Source organism: Tenrec ecaudatus, chromosome 3, assembly GCF_050624435.1.
Source record: "Tenrec ecaudatus isolate mTenEca1 chromosome 3, mTenEca1.hap1, whole genome shotgun sequence".
Taxonomy (NCBI): Eukaryota; Metazoa; Chordata; class Mammalia; order Afrosoricida; family Tenrecidae; genus Tenrec; species Tenrec ecaudatus.
In genome coordinates this window covers 15,601,733-15,621,158 of record NC_134532.1, presented here as the reverse complement: position 1 = coordinate 15,621,158, position 19,426 = coordinate 15,601,733, and the positions used below count along the sequence as shown (strand labels likewise).

General features: G+C 40.7%; 1 protein-coding gene across 1 annotated transcript; it reads left to right on the top strand.

Annotated features, from left to right (window-relative positions):
• The first annotated feature begins 1,852 nt into the window (after positions 1-1,852).
• LOC142443143 (uncharacterized) lies at positions 1,853-17,228 on the top strand. The gene is made up of 4 exons (XM_075544696.1): positions 1,853-2,036; positions 5,550-5,676; positions 9,664-12,008; positions 17,214-17,228. Exons 1-4 carry the CDS (start codon positions 2,022-2,024, stop codon positions 17,226-17,228), a joined length of 2,502 nt encoding a protein of 833 aa, XP_075400811.1. The 5' UTR covers positions 1,853-2,021.
• Positions 17,229-19,426: the final 2,198 nt, after the last annotated feature.

Below are 19,426 nucleotides of genomic sequence, written 5' to 3'. Positions count from 1 at the left end.
ATCCTCAGGTGTTATTTTGACCTCGTGCTAGTGGTCTCCCTTATCCATCCGGTGTGTGTGTGTGTGTGTGTGTTTGTGTGTGTTTTGTTTTCTCTTACAGTTCAGTAAATCTCCTTAAATTATATTTGGCATAGGGGTAACTTTTGTACCCTAACACATAATTTGGATCCTAAATGACTCAAGATACAGTTCAATTTTGGGACAGCATCTTGACAGCCATACCTGCAGCTAAAGTGCGGCCCTGCAGCCCCTTGGCTTCTGTCCTGAAGGGGCAAGTGTTACAAAGGTCTTTTAGTTCTGCAGAGAAGTGCCCACTCTGTCCCTTAGCCTCACAGACCTCTGTGTAGGTTGGCAGATCTGGTTCCCCAGATAAATACTCAGATGTATACTACTTCATGTATTAACCTCCTGCCCAGGGGCACTCAGCTCTCTTGTTCCGTGCCTTGGGAATTGCACTGCTCTGTCTCAGTCTCTTGGTTCTGCTGCCAACATGTCTGTGTTGCTGCTTCTCCCCATCACTTCCTCTTTTGTGTCACAGCTCTCTGTCTTCTACATTGAAGAGTTTCAATGCAAGAATCTGAGATCCAAAAGCTGCTACTCCTGGCTCTCTGGCTCTCTCTCATTTTTTTTTTTTTTTGATGGTAGTGAGATCCCAATTTCTGTCTGAGAAATGCCTCAGTTAAACCTAACAGACGTCCAATGTGACTCATTTCCAGGTTGGGTTTTCAGGCAGCTTACTTGCATAGCCCCAAGTCTCAAGGGTACCAATCTATTGTTTGGCAATTTTCACAATTCTCTTAAACCAAAAAAACCAAACTCACTGCCATCAAGTTAACAGTGACTCATAGCGAGCCTGTATGACAGGGTACAATTGCCCCATGTGGGTTTCCAAGACTGCACTCTTTAGTGGACTAGAAAGCCATGTCACTCGTGAAAGAAGAAATCCCCAACTTACTTTCTAGGAGAAATTGGTGGTTTCCAACTGCTGACCTTGCTGTTAGAAGCCCAACAGTAACCACTATGCCACCAGATCTCCTTTTCCTCTTTCACATTGTCAGATGACACACCCACCTAAACATTTGGAAGGAGTTAAGGGGCCATCGCAAGGAAGACGTAGAGGCAACTAATTGCATTGGGTTACTGCAAATAATGCTACAATAAAATGTTACTTGTCTTGGAGTTCAAAAGTGTACTCATTATGGGGGGACGTATACTTCTACATATATATACACATATATATGAATTTCAAAGTGTAATAGGTGATATATGTGTTTAATATGGAGCTGTGTTTTTTGACAAGTGTAAAGTGTTGGACTGCTAACCCATTAGCTGCCTGTAGTGGCTCTATAGTCTCGGAAACACTATAGAACTGTTCTTCTGTGTCCTATCGTTGCTTATATGTGTAACTCTACTTGATGGTGAGTTTTAAAGTGTTTCTAAAGTGATTGTACAATTTACAGCTCTAGAAAAACAGCTTTCAGTTTTAAATAGTTCTTTATATAGCCCATTTCAATCATCATAAAGGTTCATTGATTTGTCATTCTCCTTGAGAGTCACACAGTAAGGAATTGATATTTCATGTGCTTTGAGGTAGCGGTCCAGGTTTATTGTTTCTTATTTTTGACATGTGTATTTGATTACGCAATCTCTTTATTATAAAGTCATCTTTTATACATAGGTCTGAAAATTATGAGTTTTAGCTTTTATTGCTCATGGTATTAAGATGTTTTCTGTCACTCAATTAGGAGACCGTTAACAGTATTGGGGACTGTGTTAAGAAGACGGACAGGAACACTTACAGCATTTGGACCTAAACTACTCACATTGTATCCTCCCATCAGCCTGCAGATTTTCACCAACCAGCAGCTTAGAGGAAGAAGGAAGAAGTGCCTGGTTTGGGTATTATTATTTCTGGGATGTCCTCCTGAGAGGCTGAAATTCGTGAGCATCATTAGAGCTGATACAGAAAAGACAAACATAGAACATCCCAGTTCCTGGCAGTATTACAAGGACCAAAGAAAATGACCAAGACTCAGGTAATTCTGATGCATTTTTTCCTTTTCTGTATTACCTACTAGAAGTGTAGAAGCCTGTATAATACTGATTCAGTTCACTGGAAAGTGGAAATTTGAAGTAGTAGAAGTTAGAGATGAACTTTGACTCTGACTTCAACATTGGGATGGAGAAGATTAGGAATATGTTGATCACAGGAATAACACTAAACTACTGACATTGAACATAATACATCACTAAGGATTCTTTGGATGATATTAGCTTTCAACTGATAGTTCATTATTTTATGGCCAACCCATGAGAATCATTCAAATTTAACACTATGCTAAGTTTTTAAGGAGAAATAAGATCACTTCTTTAGGAGAGTCCATTATTCCATGGGTTTTTTTTGTCTGAGTGAGTTTCCGTAATGTTTCTTTCTGAAGGTGGTGTTGAATAATATCCCAAACTGCAGCATTCTCATTAATGCCTCTGAAATGGGCCTTGTAGGAATACTAATTTTAAAATGGTTGATGGCTTCTTACTTCCTCTAATTAGAGATGTAGGAGAGCGAACCAACCATCAGCATCAACCCTGATTCATGTGAGGCAGAACTTAAACGTAAATCTACCCTCCAATGGTTTTCCAGTTCTGACAGCAGTTATCTTTACATAGTTCTCTCCTTCGCAGATCATTATTTTTTTCAGTGGCCACATAGAAATTACATGCCAGAATCACAGGCACAAGTTTTATTAAGTAGCAAAATGTAACTTGCTAACAGAATCAATAAGATAGACATTGGGATTCATGTTAAGGAAACATGTAGGCAGATTTGCTCTTCTTCAGAGCAGGCCTGTTCTCTGTGTCCCTCTCAGACATTGTGCCTTCTGAATATAGGCTCATTTCTTGGTTCCATCTTTATCAGTTCATCTAGATCAGCTCGTTATTGAGATTGTCCTCTTGATCTTGTCGGCTTGTTCCTCGATCTTGGCTGGAAAGCTCTTTGTGGCTCTGTCACTGTGTCCCATGTGCCCTGGTCATTATCTTCATTGGTATAGATCTTGATCCATGAATATTACAGTTCATTTTGCAGGACCAGCAGTAGACCTTCCCTGTGAGGTAGAGCTTCAGGATGCTCCATGATTTGCCCTGCTGTATCTCACAAAACTAAATAGCCATCAAGTAAATAAATCCCTCTTCAAGATGTGGAAGCTGGTGAGTCCCAAATCCATAGGTCAGGTATCACTCTGGAGCAGTGGTTCTCAACCTTCCTAATGCCGCAACCTTTTAATACAGTTTCTCACATTGTGACCCCAAATCATAAAATTATTTTTGTTATTACTTCATAAGTATAATTTTGCTACAGTTATGAATCATACTGTAAGCAGGATGTGTTTTCATTGTTACAAATTGACCGTAATTAAAGCATAGTGATTAATCACAAAACAATATGTAATTATATGTTGTGAAATATTTCTTTCTAATGACAAAAAATGAAATTTTGTTTTGAAGCATGTGTAGCATGGGTAATAGTCTTCACACCCGGTACTCATATGTGGGCGTATCTGCATGTGAGTGGACTTGCCTGAATAACGATAGAGGAGTGGTATCTTGGTTCCTAAGACCATTGGAAATATGTGTGTTCCAATGGTCTTTGGCGACCCCTGTGAAAGTGTCATTCGACCCCCAAAGGGGTTAAGTGCCATAGATTGAGAACCGCTGTTCTGGAAACTTCTCATTGATGTGTTTGCGAAGGCTGATGAACCAGATCACCAGGACAACAGTACACTGCCGCACAAGGTGAAGTTGTTGAATCTGGTCCGATAATAGGTTGCAGGGGCTGAGGAACCCAAATGGGAAGGTCACACAGCAAGCTGTTGACTCATGGAGTGGAGGAAGCTCTCAAGTAAGTTCACACAGGCGGCTCGCAGTTGTCATTCAAAGAAATGGCTCATGAATTTCTGGAAGCTGCAAATCCCTAATCCATGGGTTCCTTCTGAACTGTGTGGCTGCAGGGGCAAACAAACCCAAATCAACAGCTCAGATGACAGGCTAATGCCTCACTGTCTCCTCTCAAACCCTGCCTGCAGGCAGTTCTCTCTCTCCCTCTTAATAAGATGGCTTCTTGGGCCAACCTAGCACCTTCCCTGCCTAGGCAAGATTAGGAAGGCTCCAGAGATCCACCCAACAGAACTAGGAGGGGCCCCTTGGGGAGCATGTGGTGAAAGATGGCAAGTTCAAGAGGACCTTGTAATTAAAGTTAAGGTAATTCGGTCCAAAGGTGGCTGAGGAGAATTGGTCCTAAGGTTGTCAAGAGGAGCTTGTCCTAAGGTGGCCTTTAAGAGCTTAGAAAGTTGTTCTGCACTCAGGAAGGGAGATTATGTCTATGAACATTCTGATCTTGGTTCTGAGTTATGGCTTCTTTTTCCTGATCCCGAGTTGTACCTTGTTCATTAATAGACCACTTTTATCTATTGAGTGTTGTGTGACCACAGCAACAGATTATCAAACCCGTAAGTGAGACAGAGTGGTGTGGAAGGACTGACTTTTTTTAGTGTTGACAAAAAATGTTGGAGAGGTGAGGTATGTTTGACCTCCGCCATCTGCCCTATTCCTGATACTTATTGCCACTGAAGGTACCGAGCCTCTTATAATGGTGATGCCGGTAGAAACCCTAATTCCATTTAATAACAAGCAGGTGTTTATCTACTTTGTGTGATTATAAAGCTGAACTATTGCTAGAACATTCAGATAATGTCACTGGAGCTCAAAATTCTAATTTTATGAGTGGGTGCATTATTTTCGGACACTGGGGTCCCCAACACTCCAAAAGTGATCCTCAGGAGTGACATTGCAATTGTGGGAAATATTAAAAGACAGAGAGCAGACAGCCGGACACAGGGGCTCTCTTCCCATGTCAGGCCTGAGAGAGTGAATATATTTTCCAATGGGTATATATAATGGAGCTTACAGACCTTTCCATAAGGCATTCGTGTCATGCAGTTAGCATGTACATAGTTAATGGGTCATATCTTAAGCGGGTAAGATTATAAACAAGCAAGATGCTGAGTTACCATCTTGACCTAGTGTTAGTTGACTTCAAACCGGCCCTGTGCCCTCTCCAGGGATTTCCTGCATTTATGTTGGGCTGGCTCTAGAGCCTGATTGTTCAGACCTACAGATAACTTTCAGGCATAATTAAGTAGCCAGGCACAGAAATGATTCATTTACTATGGGAGCTTCTTTAAATCTGCTCCTTAATGTACAGCTAGCTATTGTTGGGGGCACATTATTTGACCTGGAGAATGTATATTTGAAAACATTTATTTCTCAGAACACTGGAGATCTTTCTAAAAATAGGCCTAGTTTTCTGGGCCGATGGTCGTGAATGTAGAAATAAGGTAAGTATATTGTCTACCATGTCCTCAGTTAATGACACATTATGGAATGAGCTACCACAATAGTTTTTATTACTGTTTTGCTTTCTTTACTGTAAGATATATTTTTAAAATCTTCAAATGTAAAATACTCCATTAAATAAACTCCCCTTACTACAGGAACCACTGACATTCAACGATGTGGCTGTGAAGTTCACCCGGGAGGAATGGCAGCTCCTGAACCCTGCTCAGAAAACCCTATATAAGGATGTGATGTTGGAGAACTATCACAACCTGGTTTCCATTGGTGAGAAGAAGTCTCAAGTCATTGACCTCGTCACTGGCTTTTCCTGTCTTATGTGTTAAAAACTTTGCGGTGTTTGTGGTATTCTCAAAGAGGTAGATTCTCATTGCATTGTCTCATCCTAGGTTAGTGGGTTAGGTCTTCTACCCTTGAGAGAACACTATTTACTTTGTTCCTTTGAACGTTATTTTCCTAGAAATACAAAAGTGCATGCTTTGCAAACTTTACGTTAATGTTGGTGTGTAGGATTCTGTAATTTCTCATAACAGGTTATCTACTTGTCACCCCAGAAGCTTTCTCTCAATTGGAACAAGAGAACTGTGTTTGGTATTAGAAGCAAACTATAGTGGAATTTTCTCAGATGCGTTGTCAAAATACCTTAAGGGGAATTGGTGGGGTAGTTGATTGAACAGGGAGAAGGCCTCCTATCTATGATAGGGGTCCGAAAGTGCTACTTTGAATGTGAGAGTTCACTTGTCCAAGATGTTGAGAGAAGTACACCTGTAGCTCTAATGAGATTAGATTTCCATTTTCTTGTTTTATACTATTGTATGTTTGCTTCCATAATTTTCTTTAACATTCTGAAATTTTCCCTTCTTTTATGTTTCCACTTTACTATGAAAATCTTTCTTGCATACCTCTCCAAACAGAGAACTCTGAATTTGTAACTGTCCTCTGAATACAGCACATTCCTCCCATACTGAGTCAGAATGGATTGCCATTTGCAGTATGCAGCACCATCTTGAATCTTGAGCTCCCACCATAAACGGGTCTCCTTTCTGCTTCCTTAGCTTCCCCCCTTGGAGTTTCTTTAAAGGTTTTGGTTTCCATTTTCTCATTTGTTGCCCTGTTCCTTTAAACTTTTCTTCATGTAGATGATATCAGTTCTTTTTTTGTTTTCTTAGAGAGATGGTCAAATTGCCTTCTCTGCTGGAATTCTTTAACAGACATGTTTCTCCATATTTTATTCCTCTTGTTAAAACACATTTATGACTTCTGTTATTTTTAGGTATTTAAAATCGTCTTCCTAGCAAGAAAATTGTTATCAGCTTAGAACATACTTTAGCACCGTACCTTCAATATTTTTGTACCTGTAAGATTTTTATTTTAAGTTGTCTATACCTCTAGTAATTTTCTAAGTGGAAAGGGCATTTTTAACATCGTGTATTCTTGCTTTTTTCATTACGCACATGTCTGCTGTAGATCCCTTAGTATACAGTTTGCCTTCCTTAGGCCCACTACTTCTTAACAGGTCCAATACACGACAGATGACCATTGCTGCTTGTAAAGAACATTTTTGCAAGATATTCCAATAGATTTTATTAGTTATTCAAACAATGCATAGTATATTCAATATTGCTCTCTTTTCTGTCTTTTGAGTAGCCTTTTGGTTTCCATATGGAAGTTGGCTTTCATGTCATCGCACATCCCATCTGGTTTCTGTCATTAGTCTTCAGTCAGTCTTTTATTCCCCAAGTTTATTCTTTACATAGTCTCTAAACTTTGTGCTCTAGCTACTTTGGATAGCTTCTACTTGGATTTGAGCAATTTATGATCTGTTCCATAGTTAACCCATGGGCGTGTTTTGACTAATAAAGCATCTCCACCATTTTTTTCTTTAGATGTGGTTGATTTGATTTTCATTTGTTCCATTCCGAAAGATCCATATGTGTAGTTTCCATTTCTGGTGTTTAATAAGGAATTTGCTATGAATTCATCATTAGTCTCAAAATTTTATCAGTAAACTTGCGCGTCATCTCTATTACTAAGATCACATTTTCCAACTACTGATACTTTCCCCAAATTTTACATTCATCAGTGTACATGATTGTATGGTTGATCAATGTCAGGCTGAAAAATTCATGTAAATTGTGCAGTATATTTTTAAAAATATTTTATTGGGAGCTCTTATAGATATCATAACTTCCAGTAGTTCAATTACATGGAGCAGTACTGTACAATTGCTACCACAGTACATTTTCTTCTTAAATTCCTTGATGTCAGCTCTCCTTTAACCCCTCTCCCCTCAATTTCTTTATTGTGGAAAACAGAACCTGGATGAAAGTGTGATCAGCCTTATCTCTACACTCCTGACCATAGGGCTTGGGAGACCAGTACTAGTGTTGGAAGAAAACTTCCACAAGCTCCAAAGCTTGAACTGCTAATGCACAATCTTCAGATAGAGTTTTCCCCAGAACTGTCCTCCAGTAAGATGTTAGTGTACAGCTGCTACAGGCGCCTGACTTCTTGCTACTCAGCTGAAAGATGCCTAGCTTTAAAAGCAATCAGGTTCCCTTTGTTGCTGTCACTTAAGGAATCAACTATCCCTTTGTCTCTTTAATGCCCCCTGGATTGGTCCTAAGGGACAGTTGTGTAATTGAAGGGCAGATATAAATAGGTTTTGTATTCTTTCACCAGTTTATGTAAACTCAGGGCATGCAGCTCCCATCCCCACTCACCGCCCCCCCACCCCACCCCCGCCTACACACACACAGGCAGACACCTACCTACCTAACAAGGTAGGCGGGATCTTTACCCTGGGGATCCCTGAAATAATTGGATGAGCAACTTAAGACCAGTGCTGAGGGTAGCTGGAGTAGAGTAACTGTCTCCTGAGCAGGGAGAACAATACCAACAACATGTCTGCTTTCGTAGTTAAAGCTGCTGGCAGATAGTAATTAGTCATATGCTTGTATGAAGTATCATTAAGGTAGCACTATAATGAGAGGGTATTGTGGGGATGATTTTTAATTGAGAGAATGTGACTGGGACTCTTCTCCAACATACAAATCTGAATGCTTCTGCGTTTGCTTTAATTGGTGCACAAAACTAAATAACACTTGTACTAAATGGTCTTGCTTGCAGGCATATGAATATTAGCCTACCACTGACAAAATTATACATCAGGGAAGATATTGCGGTGTTCTTTTAGATAATGAATGTGATGCCAATCTTCTTGAATTTGTCAATCTCAGCCTTATAAACCACTTGATTATCTAGTTAAGAAGAGCTAGTACCAGTCTATTAAAGTTGAATAATACATACACTATCAATTTTTTACCATTCCGTTTTGTCTTGACAACTTGCAAATTTTTCATTATAATATTGCATGTATGCCATTTTCCAATTATTAGAGGATATTTGCAGCTATTTTTTCTCATTTTCAGTTATGCCATGTCAAGCACTGAAGGTCCCCAAAGCTCTTCCTCCATCCACATCATTACTGTTGACTGTACTTTGAGGATTCAGTATTTCCTCAGTGTTATTTCATTGCCATCAAACCTGAGGGGTCCATGTTTGATCACCAGGTCTTCCTCGCCGTCCCTATTTCTGGAGATTCCACTAAGACCTGTGCACCATGGATGGCCCTGCTTGTCTTTGAAACACTGGGTGGCAGTGCTTCTGGCATCACAGCAACCTGCACGCCACCACAGGACAGCACTGTAAGATGAGTGCTGTGAGCTAGAATACAGGCTCCATAAACATAAAGAATGTGTTTCTGTTCCATAATCCTTTTCATATATACCTGTAAAAATGGTTTTCTCCCAAGTAGAATATTCAGCATGTTTCACATTCCCAATTTTGTCTAGTACTTAATTGTTTTTCAGTTAGATTGATGCAATGAAAAATCTAACCTCTACCAACTGGAATTAGCAAGTCTTATCAGTCCTGTGGTCTATTGGTCTCATGTCTTCCTTCTGTTATGTTTGTTGTATGTATTCATGTACCTCTTTAAGCAAATATCAAATCTGTGTCCATTTATCACTTTCATATCCAACCTGATTTCTATAATAACTATTTTTATCATTTGGATTGTTTACATGTTTGTATTTCGTTCAATGGGCAATAAACATTAAGCATAGTGTTTTATTTATATTCATATAAGAGGGTTGTCACTAAAGATCTACTTTGTATCAATGCGTATTTTAAGGGCTGTATTGTAAACCAATATGTTGAAAATAGTCAATGTTCTGTTCTGTTCTTTTATAGGAATCCAGGAAGATGATGATCATTTGCTTGAGCACTTACAATGTGAAAGATGCATGGACAGAATAGAACAATGCTATAAATTTAATACCTATTCTCAGCATAAAAATAATTTTCCTCCAAAGGAAGCTTACGAGATGTTTGAATTACATGAAAAAATTGTAAAATCAGATTTAATCATTCTAGAATTAAATCAGAACAGAAGCAACAAAATACAGAAGTCAGTTGTGCTCAGTGAAGATGAGAAAACTTTTCTCCACATTGAACAAGAGCAATTTTGTACTGAAAGAAAATTCCCTGAGTGTGAACCACCCAGGCTCATGAAGTCACAATGCATTCAGCATCAGGAGTCTGATGAACTTGAGAAACCACACGCAGGCGATAAATGTGGGACAACCTCCATCGAGGACTCTGAATGCAGTCAGCGTGGGCAAAAACTCAAGAAAGTGTTCACACTCAATGAGCATTATCAAAAAAGTCACAAAGGACAAAAGCTATATAAATGTTTGCAATGTGGGAAAACTTTCCACAGTGTGTCATACCTCAAGGGACATCAGGAATCTCATGTGGCAGGCATGTCCTATGTATGCAGTGAATATGGGAAAGGCTTCACCAAGAAGAGTGATCTCACTGCTCATCAGCAAACTTATACTGGAGAGAAACCCCATGTATGTTGTGAATGTGGCAAAGGCTTTAACCAGAAGAGTTCTCTCACTTTTCATCGGCGAACTCATACTGGAGAGAAACCCCACATATGTGGTGAATGTGGAAAAGCTTTTATCAGGAAGTGTATGCTTACTGTTCATCAGCAAACTCATACTGGAGAGAAATCCTATGTATGTGGTCAATGTGGAAAAGCCTTTCTCAGGAAGGATGGTCTCACGGGTCATCAGCGAATTCATACTGGACAGAAACCCCATGTATGTGATGAATGTGGCAAAGGCTTTATCCAGAAGGCTTCTCTCACTGTTCATCAGCGAAATCATACTGGAGTGAAACCCCATGTATGTGGTGAATGTGGAAAAGCCTTTATCAGGAAGACTTTTCTCACTGTTCATCAGCGAACTCATACTGGAGAGAAACCCCATGTATGTGGTGAATGTGGAAAAGCTTTTATCAGAAAGGGTAAACTTACTGAGCATCAGCGAGCTCATACTGGAGAGAAATCCTTTGTATGTGGTCAATGTGGAAAAACCTTTCTCAGGAAGGATGGTCTCACTCTTCATCAGCGAACTCATACTGGAGAGAAACCCCATGTATGTGGTGAATGTGGAAAAGGCTTTATCCAGAAGACTGCTCTCACTGTTCATCAGCGAACTCATACTGGAGAGAAACCCCATGTATGTGGTGAATGTGGAAAAGCCTTTACCTTGAAGTGTACTCTCACTATTCATCAGCGAACTCATACTGGAGAGAAACCCCATGTATGTGGTGAATGTGGAAAAGCTTTTATCAGAAAGAGTAAACTTACTGAGCATCAGCGAGCTCATACTGGAGAGAAACCCCATGTATGTGGTGAATGTGGAAAAGGCTTTAACCGGAAGAGTTCTCTCACTTTTCATCGGCGAACTCATACTGGAGAGAAACCCCACATATGTGGTGAATGTGGAAAAGCTTTTATCAGGAAGTGTATGCTTACTGTTCATCAGCAAACTCATACTGGAGAGAAATCCCATGTATGTGGTCAATGTGGAAAAGCCTTTCTCAGGAAGGATGGTCTCACGGGTCATCAGCGAATTCATACTGGACAGAAACCCCATGTATGTGGTGAATGTGGCAAAGGCTTTATCCAGAAGGCTTCTCTCACTGTTCATCAGCGAAATCATACTGGAGTGAAACCCCATGTATGTGGTGAATGTGGAAAAGCCTTTATCAGGAAGACTTTTCTCACTGTTCATCAGCGAACTCCTACTGGAGAGAAACCCCATGTATGTGGTGAATGTGGAAAAGCTTTTATCAGAAAGGGTAAACTTACTGAGCATCAGCGAGCTCATACTGGAGAGAAATCCTTTGTATGTGGTCAATGTGGAAAAACCTTTCTCAGGAAGGATGGTCTCACTCTTCATCAGCGAACTCATACTGGAGAGAAACCCCATGTATGTGGTGAATGTGGAAAAGGCTTTATCCAGAAGACTGCTCTCACTGTTCATCAGCGAACTCATACTGGAGAGAAACCCCATGTATGTGGTGAATGTGGAAAAGCCTTTACCTTGAAGTGTACTCTCACTATTCATCAGCGAACTCATACTGGAGAGAAACCCCATGTATGTGGTGAATGTGGAAAAGCTTTTATCAGAAAGAGTAAACTTACTGAGCATCAGCGAGCTCATACTGGAGAGAAACCCCATGTATGTGGTGAATGTGGAAGAGGCTTTATCCAGAAGCCTTCTCTCACTGTTCATCAGCGAACTCATACTGGACAGAAACCACATAAATGTAGTGAATGTGGCAAAAGCTTCATTCGTAAAGGAAATCTCAAAACTCATCTACAAATTCACAGGAGAAAAACCCTATGTATGTGGTGAGTGTGGCAAAGGGTTTATCCAGAAGACTTCTATCACTGTTCATCGGTGAACTCATACTGGTGAGAAATCCCATGTATGTAGTCAATATGGAAAAGCCTTTCTCAGAAGAATGCACACACTGTTTATCGGCGAACTCATACTGGAGAGAAACCCCATATAAGTAGTGAATGTGGCAAAAACTTCATTCATGAAGGAAATTTGAAAACTCATCTATAAATTCACAGGAGAAAAACCCTATGTAGGTGGTGATTGTGGTAAAGCTTTCAGCCAGATGCAATGCCTTACAGCACATCAGAGATTTCACAAGGAAAGAAGCCCTTTGCTTGAATTAAATGGAACATCAAATGGAACATCTTATATGTGGACGTCAGATCTCATTAAACATGAGAAATTTTCTACAAGAAAACCTTTCATTGGTGTTACTGTAATAAAGTTTTAAAAACAAAGGAAGAGGTGCTGGAGTTTGTCCTGAGCCAAGTGTGTGAACGGACAGTTGTGGCTTACCACATGGGTACCCATGTTATGTGTTGCTGTCCCTCTACTGACATGGCCCACCATTTTGGGGGCAGATGACTTTCCAGACTTCCACAGAATGTATGCTCTTCCAGCTTTCAGTGCCTGAAAGAGAGCTGAACCTGGTGTTTTTGGATAACAGATGTACCAACCAGTAGAGTGCCCACCTAGTTGCCAGTTGTGCCTGCCGCACTTGCATGTTTTTTGTTACCTTCCCCTCCTGCCGGAGACAGCACAGAGTTACCATAAAATAAAAATAAAGAAAAGAGAGGATGTGTGGGAACAATTCATCCTGAGGATGAATGGACCACAGTGAGCTTCAACCTCCACAACCCTGAGATAAGAACTAGATGGTGCCTAGCTTCCACTGCTAATTACTCTAAAGGGATCACAAAAGAGGGTCCTGATTTGAGTGGGAGAAGAAAGTGGAACAAACCAAAATCATAAAATAGATCAGGCTTACTGATCTGATGTAGACTTGGAATCCCCAGATTATGTCCTCTGGTGACTCTTCACTCTTGGATCTGTACTCACTCCTCTGACTCAGATTTCAGCCCAACAATTTACAGGCTCAGAGGGGAAGAATTACATCTGAGAGGTATACACTCCTTAGAACAATCAACTATACTAAATCAAAAGGACAGCATTTGCTTATGGATAAGAACTTTTGAAAACAAGAAGGAATAGGAAAGAAGGATGAATAATATAAAAACACAAGGAGGGCTGAAGTGGGAAGAAGGTTGGTATGTCTCAGGAATTGCAATCAATGTATGAATGTGGCAACCACATACATGTGGTTTCTCTTCAATTTACTCTGTAAAGTTTTGAATCATAAAAAAGTTTTTTAAAAAATTGAAGAGCTCATGTCTCATCAATGCTTTCTTGTAGGGTAGTTACCAGGTAGCTGTAATGAGTGTGTAACAAACTTTTACCTGTGTTTCTAAGTTTTCTTGACGTAAATCTACAAAATGTAAAAGCCTTAAATTCAGTCAAGATGGGAAACTCTCCACTGGTAGTCATATGACATCACATACCAGTGATGTCACGCAGACGGAAATTTCTGGCAATATACTGACTTCGCAAATACCTCCTTGGTTTCTCTCTGTCAGTAAACTACATTAGGATTTTAACCTCTAAGTCCACTGCACTTGGAAAAAGTAGCAGAAAGGGCACAAGCTCAAGGAAGTATAATCTACAGACATAGCTATTTATATAGATTTTGATATTGAGATATATACCACAGTAAAATACTGGTAAAAAAAAATCTGGCTCAAAGACAATAAAGATATTCCACAGGGTTTAGGCTGCTTTCTTTACTGAGGAAAGGGGAAGTATTTAAATCAGGCTATTCGGAAGGCTTGCTCTACCTGAACTTTGCACATACATTACGGTTACTGTAGTCAGAACAGAGTGGTACTGGCTTAATGACAGATATTCAGACCAATGTAAAAAAGCCGAAGACCAGAAATAAAAACATCAGCATACAGGCAACTTATCTTTGATAAGGGCCCCAAAAATATTAAATGGGAAGCAGATCGCATCTTCAATAAATGGTGCCAGAAAAAATGGATATCTACCTGCAGAAAAATGAAGCAAGACCCTTACCTCACTTTGTACTTTTTCTTTTGAATTCATGTTTTTTGAGAATTTGTTAATAATTATTTGTTTCCTAACACTAGTATTGGCATAGACAATATTTTTTTAGGGTGTTCTAAGAGGAAATTATCGCACAATGTGCACTAGTGAGTATTCATTAGAATGAAAAAATTCAAGATATATCTGAGGGTGTGGACAAAATTTGAGACTCAACATGATCATTTTTTTACTGCATTAAATATTTTTAACTTTGACAACAAATGGCAGTAGGTAGTATCTGGATTGTAAACTGAGGTCTGAGCAATACATAGTGCTCTGAAATCTGCCTGGTGAAAGATAGACAAAACCCATTCCAATGCAAAGAAGGCATGGTCAGATGCATGAAGGTTCCCTAGACTCTATGCACAGTGGTCCCTGGAGAAGTGCTGACAAGGTAGGGAAACCACAATTTCTGATAGTAAAGCCTCACTGCCTTCATTCCCTTGTCTCTGCTGAAACCGAGTTTGTCTGTGCTCACAATGACCTCCCATCACTGTGTATCTTGCACAGTAATACATGGCTGTGCTCTCAGGATTCACAGAGCTCAGTTTTTAAATAAACATGGCTCTAGGCAGTGTCCCTGGTGATGCTGACTCAGTACTGGAGAGCTGGATTATACTTCGTGCCCCCCATTCTCCCATATTATCCCAATCCACTCCAGACCCTTTCCTGGAGTCTGGTGGACTCAGGTCACATGATAGCTGGTTAAAGAGAATCTAGAGACAGCACAAGTGAGAGACAGGGTCTGTGAGGGCATCACTAGTCCAGGGCCTGACTCTTGTAGCTGCACCTGGGCCTGTACAGCTGGGGATAGAGAGAAACACAGTGAGTCATGTGCTTGGATGCTGCACTCCCAGACTTCATGTCTGACTCCCTGAACCACTCACCTCCCTGAGTTGCCAGAAAGAGGAAAACCCACACATGCTTGTTCATGTGGATAAGATCCGTGACACCCAGAAAATGCTCTCCTGGTGAGAAGGAATATGAATTTAAGTCCATGCGTGCTGTGGTTTCATTTGGGTTCTAGTCAGGCATTTGCGTGTGGGAGGTGAATGGTATGTAAAGGTAGAAAGGGCTGAATGGGGTCCCTGCCTCTGGCACTCACACTAGAAAAGCGATGCTGGTGGAGTCCTTGGGAGAACACAGCCCTCTCTGAGGTCTTCACTCTACCAGTCATGCGGACAGCTGTGCAGATTTTAAGTTGAATGTAGCTTTACATCCATTACCATCAGAAGTACACAGATGATCTGGTGAAATTAAAGACAGTCTCTATCCTTACCAAGCAATGGAATCAAGACTAAGCCTACCTGAATCTTGTCATTCCTTTGCCCATGTAGGGCAACAAGTATATGTCATCCCTAAAACTCCTTTCCCCTATAACGTTCCAGAATATTTGGGAAGGGATAAAAGACACTTTGTTATATTCTATATTTAATATTGGAATAAAAGTGTTTCCTAACAAGTTTATTTGTGGGGTTACAGGAACCCACAGAAATCAAAAGAAGGTCGTTTTTCTTCCCATGGATTAGTACCCTATGTGGGTGATGGGTATTCTGAGCCCCCTGCTGACAGCAACCCATCACATACAGGAGAGGTGTTTCCTGGGCTTACACTGTCTTCCAACTTCTGTGGGGCACACAGTAACATTTTCTCTGGTCATAAGCATTCAGACGATTGGTCAGGAGTGTTACCTGGAGTTGTCTCTGCCGATTTCCAAACACGGGGAGTGGAGCTTCCATAGTGGTCAGCACAGCAGCTTTAACTGCAGTCTCTATCCAGGCTCCTGTGGGGCCTTAGCACCCCTGCAAGTCAACTTTCTCCCTGAGGTTATTATTTTTTAAACATTTTATTAGGGGCTCATATAATTCTTATAATCCATACATATAAATACATCAATTGTATAAAGCACATCTGTACATTCTTCACCCTAATCATTTTCAAAGCATTTGCTCTCCATTTAAGCCCTTTGCATCAGGACTTTTTTTTCCCCCTCCCTCCCTGCTCCCGCCTCCCTCAGGAGCCCTTGATAATTTATGGATTATTATTTAGTGATATCTTGCCCTATCCGGCGTCTCCCTTCACCTCCTTTTCTGTTGTCCGTCCCCCAGGGAGGAGGTCACATGTAGATCCTTGTAATCGGTCCCCCCTTTCCAACCCACTCACCCTCTACACTCCCAATATCACCCCTCACACCCCTGGTCCTTAAGGTATCATCCACCCTGGATTCCCTGTGCCTCCAGCTCCTATATGCACCCGTGTACAACCTCTGCTCTATCCAGACTTGCAAGGTAGAATTGGGATCATGGTAGTTGGGGGGAGGAAGCATTTAAGAACTGGGGGAAAGATGTATTCTTCATTGGTGCTACATCGCACCCTGACTGACCCATCTCCCCTAGACCCCTCTGTGAGGGGATCACCAGTGGCCGACATAAGGGCTTTGGGTCTCCACTCTGCACTTCTCCCTTCATTCACTATGGTAAGATTTTTTCTTTTTATGATGCCTTATACCTGATCCCTTTTGCCACCTCGTGCTTGCACGGACTGGTGTGCTTCTTCCATGTGGGCTTTGTTGCTTCTGAGCTAGATGGCCGCTTGTTCACCTTCAAGCCTTTAAGACCCCAGACACTATCTCTTTTGATAGCCAGGCAACATCAGCTTCCTTAACCGTATTTACTTGTTCACCCATTTTGGCTTCAGCAGTTGTGTCGGAGGGGGGAGCACCATAGAATGCCAATTTAGTAGAATAAAGTATTCATGCATTGAGGAAGTGCTTGAGTAGAGGCCCAAGGTCCTTCCGCCACCTTAATACTAAAACTATAAATATAGACACACAGATCTATTTCCCCATCCTTGAGGTTATTTTTATCTCTGATTCCTCAGTGTGAAAAGCTTTAGAGGTAGAGAGTGCTACAAGTTGCAAACACTGTGAGTTGGATACAGTGAAAGGAAGTATGATCTACAGACATAGCTATTTATGTAGATTTTGATATTGAGATATATACCACAATAAAATACTGGTAAAAAAATCTGGCTCAAAGAGATATTCTACAGGATTTAGGCTGCATTCTTTAGAGAGTAACGGGGAAGTATTTAAATCAGACTTCTATTCAAAATAATTGAAACAGGAAAATTTTAGTTAACTATTCGACGTTATGGGGAAACCTGCTAGGCAGACTATTTTGGGGGTGGTTTTCTGTTATGTTTGATAGGAAATTTTGCAGGTGTTTGTAATTGTTGAAAACAGTAATCTAATGCCACTGAACTACACCTGAGAAGAATGTTGCAAATAGTATTTTGTTGCATGTTTCATGAGAAAAATACGTTCAAATACATGACAGAAAGTTTTGCACACATAGCTGGAAACTCATGGAAATTCTTGCCAGTCCAACATTTCTAAAACTTTAAAATATTGAACAGGAAAAGGGATTATGATATAAACCAATAACTGAATTTACAAGAAAAAAATTCATAATGAAATCGTCTGTTTATTATTTTATTTTATTGTTTGTTTTTTGCCCAAAGCATTTTATTGTTAGCTGTGGTCATCATATAATTTGTCAATTTGACACGATTAAGAGTGAAGGGGTGGAGTCTAGTCAGTTAATCAGATCATAGCCAATGTGACCTCTGTGTTGGCATGGCCTTCTGAGGATTCTGGGAACTCCTGCATTCCTCCTTGGATGTCGGAGTCTCTTTCTCTGTCCCTGTTTCTCTCTGTTCTCTCCCTGGGAGACATTGCAGCTTACAAGATACATAGAAGTATGCTAATGCCCTGAGCTGGAGAAACCACGTGGACCCATGCCAGCACTTAGATGCTTGCAATGCCACCGGATCCAGAAGACTTCCCACCCACTGGCCTGTGCTTTTCCTGCATTTGGCATCATTGCATGTGTTTTGTGAGTCTGAAGAAGACTTTAAAAATAGGTATCGGACACATGGTCTAAGATTGGACTTAAGGACTGGATCTGGGCTGGGATGTTTTCTCGATATTTGATTTCTCTTGTATATAAAGCTATTTCTCAAGGAAACGAGTGTCTATGAATTTGTTTGTCTAGTCTACCCAGAGTAACACAGATGCCGTATCATTCCACAGTTCAATCACATCAAGCAGTATTTTCTGATTGCTACCACAATCAGTATGAAAACATCCTCTTCTTTCTTGAACTCTTTAATATCGGTGCCCTTTTACCCCACCCGCTACCCCACTGTACCTCCAAGAAACCCTTGTTTGTCTTGCTGCCTCTATACGTTCATTCTGGGTTCATATACTGTTAAACAGAAAAACACATAACAAAACTCAAGAGTATTACCCCCAGTTGCAAAATTCATCTAAGATGAACCCCAATAGGAATTGGAAGTTGAGGAAGAAGGCAGTCCAAGTGTAGTCTTCTGTCCTTCCCTGGAGTCCAGGACTGAGCCAGATGTGTTTAGGATCAATTATGTCAGTCTGGCTCCTGGAAGGTGGTGACCTTGCTGGATAACTGCCTTTCCAGGGCTTCAGTGTTCAAACATACTCTTTAGGTCTGGTGTCCTACAGCCTGCCCCTTGTACCTTTGACTGAACACATGCTAACATTCCCCAAACTGATTGTTAAACATATTACAAGGAATACAGACGACAACGACAAAACTAACTCCCTGCCTTCCAGTAGATTCTCCCCATAACAAAGCCCTATTTTGTCATCTTTGCTGGTGAGGAGGGAACACTGTTCTTTTAGCAGCACAAATGAGGGATGCTTATAAACCACCATCCCTGCACTGGCCGCAAAATGAGACCGCTGACTGTGGGGAGTGGGACCCACTCCTGATGATGAGCCGGCTCCATCTCTTCTCTGTGTGAGCAAAGTACTGTTGCAATGTCTGTGGGTAAACTGCTTTTGCTGGTGACCACAGACAATGGTTTAACAGAATTATGCTGTTAAGTTGACCTTACACTGCAATAGAGGGGAATACTGTTGGAAGGAAGAATGAGGCTATTTTTATACATCTACCTTTCAATTGAAGCACAGCAAGTGAAAAAATGTATTTAAAAGGAAAACTAAGTATTGGATCGCCCCTGTGTACAGCTTACTGCTGTGGGATCGCCAAATTTGC